Source organism: Acomys minous, assembly GCF_964271855.1.
Source record: "Acomys minous genome assembly, chromosome: 7".
Taxonomy (NCBI): Eukaryota; Metazoa; Chordata; class Mammalia; order Rodentia; family Muridae; genus Acomys; species Acomys minous.
The window spans coordinates 102,521,530-102,529,305 of NC_140488.1; the positions used below are offsets into that span (position 1 = coordinate 102,521,530).

General features: G+C 41.9%; 1 protein-coding gene across 6 annotated transcripts in view; it reads left to right on the forward strand.

The window, feature by feature from the left end:
* SHROOM2 (shroom family member 2) overlaps window positions 1-3,686 on the forward strand; it is a 145,040-nt gene extending 141,354 nt beyond the window's left edge. For all 6 annotated transcript variants that reach the window (XM_084790577.1, XM_084790578.1, XM_084790582.1 and 3 more), the window contains one exon: window positions 884-3,686. In XM_084790577.1, coding sequence (XP_084646703.1) covers window positions 884-1,150 — 267 coding nt within the window. In that variant the 3' untranslated portion in view covers window positions 1,151-3,686. The remainder of the gene's footprint in view (window positions 1-883) is intronic.
* Window positions 3,687-7,776: the final 4,090 nt, after the last annotated feature.

Sequence of the window (7,776 nt, forward strand, 5' to 3'; positions counted from 1 at the left end):
GGTGATTGTGAGTTTTGTGTGTTAGAGACATGGTTGTCTGTCCCTCAACCCCCAAGGAGTTAGGGGCTGTTCCATTACAAACTTGCCAGCAGTTCTGCTCTGTGCCTTGCTTTTCTGTTTCCTTCTTTGTCTTTGTAGCATCCCCTGTTAAAGCGTTTAATCCTGCCCCGCTAGAATCAATCTCACCCACCCACCCCCCGTGTGTGTGTGTGTATGTGTGTGTGTCTGTGTGTCTGTGTGTGTCTGTGTTCCCGTCCATGTGTCCTTCTCCCTCTCATTCTAAAAAGAATTAACCCATGGTCTCACTCAAGCTAGGAAAGCTCTACCACCAAGTTATAGCCCCAATCCTATTTTTGCTTTTTATTTTGAGGCCAAGTGTCAGTAAGTTGTCTGGGCTAGATTTGAATTTACTTTACAGCTAAGGCATACCTTTCACTTAAGCTTTCTGCCCAACCTCCTGAGTAGCTGAGATTACAAGCCTGTGTCCTCAGGCTCAATTATAGTATTCCCCCTTTTCAATTTTGGGACTTAGAAGATCCCAAAGTCTTTTGTTCCTTTGAAGCTTGTCAGAACACTGTAGTTGTTAGTCCCTGATTTTAAGGCAAATGGGAGAGAAGAAAGCACAGACAGAGGAAACTCAGAGAGGGGCCTGTGAGTGGCTTTTAGGAGGGGCAGGAAAAGGAACTGAAGAGAAGCTAACCACAGTTATAAGCACATATAGACCACATCCTGGTCATTCCTATGGGAATCCCATGTGGCTGCAAGGTTTCCATGGATAGCTATGAGACAAGTCTCCCAAAGCTGCAGGGCATTTAAAGGGTTAAGCCAGTCTCTACTTTAGTCCTGCCTCAACAGGACTTTCTGTTTCTCTCTCCCTCAATAGCAGTCACTGTTGGAGAAACAGAGAGTCCTAACCCAGCAGCATGAGGATGCCAAGGAACTTAAAGAGAACCTGGACCGCCGTGAGCGCATTGTGTTTGACATACTGGCTACCTACCTCAGCGAGGAGAGCCTGGCTGACTACGAGCACTTCGTGAAGATGAAGTCGGCCCTCATCATTGAGCAGCGAGAGCTGGAAGATAAAATCCACTTGGGTGAAGAGCAGCTCAAGTGCTTGTTTGATAGCCTACAGCCTGAGAGAAGCAAATGAGAGGCCCACAGAAGGTAGACACCGAGCTTTGGAGATTAATGCCTGAAATTACAAGAGTCAACCCAAGCCTATTTGCCCATATCTGGAGAGACACACTCTGGAGCCCCAAGGCTAGTAAAAAAGCAATAATGCCCTGTTAGTATGTGATGATTTATTTATGTTTTTCATTTCTGTTGGTTTGCTGAGCAGAGTTTCTTATCACATGTGACTTCACAGAATGCCAGGCTTTGATGGTCATCAAGGGTCTTATAGGATGCCTAATGGTTGGGCCCAAAATACATGCAAGCACTCCTTTGCAACACTGACACCGTTATTCCTCCCTTGTGTAGATGCCAAATACATCTCTATGGTGCATAAGAGGAAAGACCCTTGTGATTTAGCCAGGCATGGGCTGCTGTTTTCTGTCCTTGTTCATTCAACAAATGAGAGCATTCATCAGTCTGTCATCATGACTTTCTCTGACACAGAAAAATCAGTGATGATGATAAGTTATTGATGTATGGAAAACATGAACACTTTCCTAGTAGTTAAAAACCAACTATGAAATGAACAACCTATATATTGGGTTCATTCATTCCAAGATTAAAATCATCACATAACTTGTGTGCATGGTTTGAAACTCCCCAAACAAATAGCCAGTATCCTTGTCACATCTTAAGTAACTTCTGACCAAGTGACATTACTTGGTTAAAGGTGTGTCTACTAATAGTGGCATTGCCTGTTCTTTATTTCCTGAGACCAATGGAATAATTTGAAGTTTCCTTCCCCAGAACACTAATTTGTTTGTGTATGTGATCCTTAATGACAATTGGTGGCTTATCTCATTTTTCACTTTTCTGTCTGTTACCATGGGCCACATGCCGTGTACCTTAAGACTCCACCCTCTGGTTAGAGGTCCTGTGGAGTGACTACTGCTTACATTTGAAACAGAGTTTCATCCTTAACAATTGAAATGACAGGATGACAAATATCTCATTAAAACAACACTGTCATCCTACTGGTTTCCAGTTGACAGGGCAGAGATTGGGAGAAAACATCTGTAAATCATGTGTCTGATTTTTGCTCATTTTGTTTTTGCTATTATTTGTTTGTTTTAGAAGAGTCTCATGTAACCCAAATTGGCTTCAAACTCCCTTTGTAATCCAGAAGACCTTGAACTCCTGATCCTCCACTCCCTGAGTTCTGGGTTCACCAGCATACCCCACTTCATGGCTTCATACATCTGATAAAGGATTTGTATAAAGAACTCCCAACCCCCAATAGTAGAAAACAAACAGTTTGAAAAAAGTGGGCAAAAGACTTGACACTTCACCAAAGAGGATATATGTATGGCATATGAATACATGAAAAACGTTCAGCCATCAATGGCATAAATAACTTACTTACGTTAAATGTGTGTAGATTTGGTGTAGTTCAAACGATGTTTATGTAACTAAATGCATGGTGAGTGGTAAGCAAGTCGTCTTGCTGACTTGATGTTTAGACATCACTAGTCTTTGTTCTATCAAGGGATTATTTATTTCTATTTTCCCCTGACATTGCAGCAGATGCAAAGATTTCCCTCTTCTCAGCAGTAACCACATCCTTTCCAAAATACACATGCACATTTACATCTATGTGTATGTACATGTGTTCACACTACCACGCAGACCAGAATCCATGCTTCCTGAGCCAGAGGAACAGGAGTTGACACCATAAGCACTGGTGAAGATGATAGTACCCCTCGTACAGCTGAGTCAAGATAGGCAAGCTTCTGTACCACAGACGACAGATGGCCTTGCTGACAGCCCATCACTGTCAATCAGAAGAAAATCTTTGCAAAAGTGTTGATTCCTATTAAATGAAGCTACTTCTACCTTTTGAAGCCCCTGATCTGCACTGCAGGCTCCTGCTTCTTCCATTTGGTTATCCCTTGCTGTGAATGTGGGTCACAGAAAATGTTATGCTGGCTCTTCACAAACTTTCCAAGGAATTGCAGACTGTTTTGTTTTTAATTTACTACAAGCTATTTACCTGTGGTTATTTACCCCCCAAATACAGTGTTGTGAACATTTTAATGATGTGTGTGTAAAATGTGAATAATGGAATTTTGTTTGTCTGTAACTTGCCTTTTCGTGTTGCTTCAATATTGTCTGTTATGGAAAACAATATGTAGTGCTCTAGCATGCTTGTAATGAAACACATAACAATTATGACCTTCCTATCCATTCCCTTCTTGCCTGTTCAATGTCTGATTAGCAGGGACCCAAGAATTCCAGAGAGTCCATGTACATATGTCTATGAATAAGTGATACTATTGCATAAGAAACAATCTGGTGCTAATGGTTGGTCCTTGGCATGCATAGGCGTAGGCATGGGCACAACTATGGAACTCTCTGTATACACACTGACCTTGCTTGTGGTCAGCTTTTGTGGCTTTACCCTGAACTCTGCCCTGGCAAATATGCACATTCATGCTTGATGCTTACCACTTATCAACAGATCCTCTTGCTTGACTTTAACAAAATAAATAGTGTCTCTTCAAATGAAAGAAGAATGTCTTTATTTCCTATATTATAGCTTTGTAAGAAGAATAAAAATAGTACTGGGCATGTAGTCTGTGGGAAAAGAGTTTCAGTGTGGTACCCTAAGTTCAAATGCCACCACTCCTCCTCAAAACTATATCCTAAGCCAGGCACAGAAGGAAACACCTGCAATTCTAGTCCTTGGTAGAGAAGTGAATGGCTGGACCCACAGCACAGTTGTTGCTTTTGTATACAAGTGCCAAACACATCCCTAACAGGACACAGTAAGCAAGATTCTTGTGTTTTATCTACATGCAGGCTGCTGTGTAGTTTGTCCTTTCTAGGTCAACAGTGTGGCCATTCATCACATCTGTCATAATTCTCTGACCCAGCAAAAATCAGCGGTGATAATTAATGTGTAGGAACATGAGTGGTTTCCTAGGGATTAAAAACAAACTGAAATGAACAGCATACATGTTGAGTGTACTCAATCGCAGATTAAAATCTTAGGTATATTAACATCCACTACAATACTATTTTTTAATTAGTGACATTGTCCTTTATACTACCACTTTCTGAGCAACTTTTCTGATCCTTCTAGTCCCCCTCATGGCTATGGCCTGCCCATTCTACTGATCTCTTACAATCTAAATTGACTCCCACATCTTTCTCTCACCTTACGTGGCGCCTGAAGTGAAAAACATGGGGTTCTTTGCAGGGTTTGTATCTTTAGCAGGAGGAGTGGGTCTGGAATACATAGTTGATCTATCAAATCTTATGTCTGCTGAGCACAAAGTGCCTCATCTGGTGGGAACTTTTTGTCTGAGCAGAGTGTTATTCCCAGCCTGGCTCATCTTGGGACCTCAGAAACGGCCCATCATTTTAATTCAAGGGTTAGTGTCACTCTTTTCAAAGCATAGTTTTTTTTTATTGAAAAATAAAATCATTCATATTACACCTCAATTGCTATCCCATCCTGTGCATCCTCCCATTCCTCCCTCCCTCCCGCTTTCACCCCATTCCCTTTCCCTATAACTGTGACTGAAGGGGACCCCCTCCCCTGGAATATGATGCTAGGATATCAAGTTTCTTCTTGGTAGTCTGCTATCCTTCCTCTCAAAGCATAGGTCTTACAAATACATCACTATACCTACTTGCCCACAGGCAGAGACAGGATGAACACCAGTTCAAGGCCAATCTTGGCTACACAATGAGTGTGAGGCCAGAGTGGACTACATGACACCTTGTCTCAGATAAAATAACAGCAAAGATAGTACGCCATGTCAAGCCTGGTTATCTCGCTTTCCTGATGCACTGGGCAACAAAGGGCATCAACTTCCAGGTAGATAGTAGCTGAGGATGCACCCAGCCCACACTTCCATGCCTTAAATCTCTATCTTCATCCACAAATTCAGTCATGTTCTTCATGTAGCTGCTTGTTGCCAAGCCTGTGGTAGGATGGGCATTTCCTACTATCTTAGAGGAAACATACACAATTATTCTCACTCTACTCTTAGCTTTCTGACCATCTCCTGCTTAAAGTATATATCCTGGTTGGTTGGGTATTTGGTGTTTTGTTTGAGGTTTGGAGATTTTTTTTGTGTGTTTTGATTTGTTTTGGTCAACTTGACTCAGACTAGAGTTATCTGTAAAGAGGAACCTCAGTTAAGGACAACACATGTAGTAAACATCGAACCCCTACTCTGATCTAGCCAATGGTCAGGACATTCTCCACAGTTATGTGGAGAGCAGGGACTCACTCTGACATGAACTCTGGTGCCTCATATTTGACCACCTCTGGGTGGGGAGGCCTGGTGGCACTCAAAGAATAAACAGGCTACCAAGATGAGACTTGATAGCCTATGACCATATAGAGGCAGAGGAGGGATGGGATAACAGTTGAGATGTAATATGAATAAATTTATAAAATTAAAAATAGCAACAATATTATTTTAACCTAAAAAAAGAGGGAATGCATCCATTAGATGGCCTGTAGGCAAGTCTACAGGGCATTTTCCTGCTTAATAATGTGGGAGGGTTCAGCCCAATTCAGGATGATGCCAACCTTGGGCAGGTGGGCCTGAATTATATAAGAAAGCAGTCAGTAAGCCAGTAAGCAGCTTTCCTCCCCGGTTCTGCTTGAGTTCCTGCCTTGAATTCCTGCCCTGACTTCTGTGGATGATGAGCTACAACTACAAGCTGAAATAAAACTTTTTTCAAACTTGCTTTTGGTTGTGGTGTTTTATCACAGAAATAGAAACCCTAATTAAGAGGCCTTCCTTTCAAAATTACTTTTTTTGTCCATGCGTTGTAGCAAATGTTTGTAATCCTAGTTGTTCTGCAGGCTGAGAATTGCACATTCAAGGCCTCCCTGGGCTGCCCACCAACTTCAAGCCCAGCTTGATCAACTTAACAAGACTGTCAACCAAGGAGGGGGAAATAGGGCTGGGCTAGCTTGATAGTAGTGTTCTTTCCTAGTATGCAAGGGAACCTAGCTTCCACTCCCAGAACTTAAAAAAAAAAATGTTCAGTATTAATCAGACAAAAGGATGGCTATAAGTATGATCCTCCCCAGGATTGCTCAAGCATTAGAAGGAATTTCTAGTATCAACCCCTCACGCTCCCCTGTCCAGGGTACTTCCACTAAGAACTCCACAACCCGCAATATTTTCCTGTCTCACTTTTCATTCCCCTGTATTCAAATTCACCATTCACCTACTTCCTGGTACATTCTGACCTTACAGTTCAAGGCAGGTCTTACTTATTTCCTCATCCTATCTCATTTCTAACACTTAGAACTTAGCTATATTTCTCAAAAACTGTCCACCTCCTTGTGACTTACTCTGTTCATCTCTCCTGTACCATGTTTTAGATGTGGCTCAGGGGCCCTATTTCATCCTCTCCCTTTGCTTCATACTTGAAAGTGTCTGTGTTCTTCCAGAATGCAAGTTCCTTGATTTGAGGCATATGAGCTGTTCCTCTGTACAGTTTCCCATTTTTTAAATGTTATTTTATGTGTATGGGTAGTGTTTATCCTGCATGTGTGTCTGTTTACCACATGCATGCCTGCTGCCCACAGAGACCAAAAAAAGTGTATCGGGTGCCCTAGAGCTGAAGTTAAAGACAGCTGTGAGCTACCGTGTAGGTGCTGGAAATTGAGTATTGGTCCTTTAAGAAGAACAGCTACTGCTTTTAACTGCTGAGCCATCTCTCCAGTCTCTCCAGTCCCTACATAATTATTTTCTTCATTTAAGGGTACCAGCTACATTGAATAAAGCCCTACTCCATACCGTCATTTAACTTTATTATCTCTGTAAAGATGCTCTTTCCAAGACATGTACTAATTGCTTCTGGGCCTTTGGTTAATATATAGTGTAATATCAAATCACAATGTAGTGCTCTGGGCATTATCATATTGGCATAGTTGGGGAGCAAGACAGCCCTTCATAATGCTGAGATACAGATCTTAGTAAGCAACAAAGTAGGAAGGAAGGGTGGTGTGATAAGAGGGGGCCCATCTGATTCTGAGGTGTCTGTACTTGACAAAGAATCACATGGGGCAAAGAGAAGAACCCGGACATCTTTAAGAAGAAAGAAGTGACCAGTTTACAATGTCCAGCAACATGAAGCAAATGAAATAAGTAGGTGCTGTCCACCTCGTTTGTGTAGATAAGATGGTTCTTCCACCATGTGAGTCCTGGGTATAGAACTTAAGTGTAAAAGGAATCTCTTGTGTATTGTATGGATGCACCACCTGTCAACTTAAAAAATCTATGGCCTATTGCTGAGGCAGGAAATAGGTGGACCATCCAGCAGACAGAAAGGATGCAGGGATAAAGCCAAGCCAACAAGATATTAGGAAGAAGGACACAGGATGCCTGGGCTCAGGTAACCAGCCACGTGGCAAAATGTAGATTAGTATAATGGTTTAAGTTATGAGCTAGTCAGAGAAGAGCCTAGCTATATGGCCTAAGTATTTGTATAATATTTAATGAACTTCATGAGTTGATATTCGGGGAACTTAAGAATGGGAGGGAAAAAAAGCACCTGCAACATAATGGTGACCTACAACATATGACATTCTATATGTGGAGCATAGAATCAAAACTGAGGAAAGTCCTG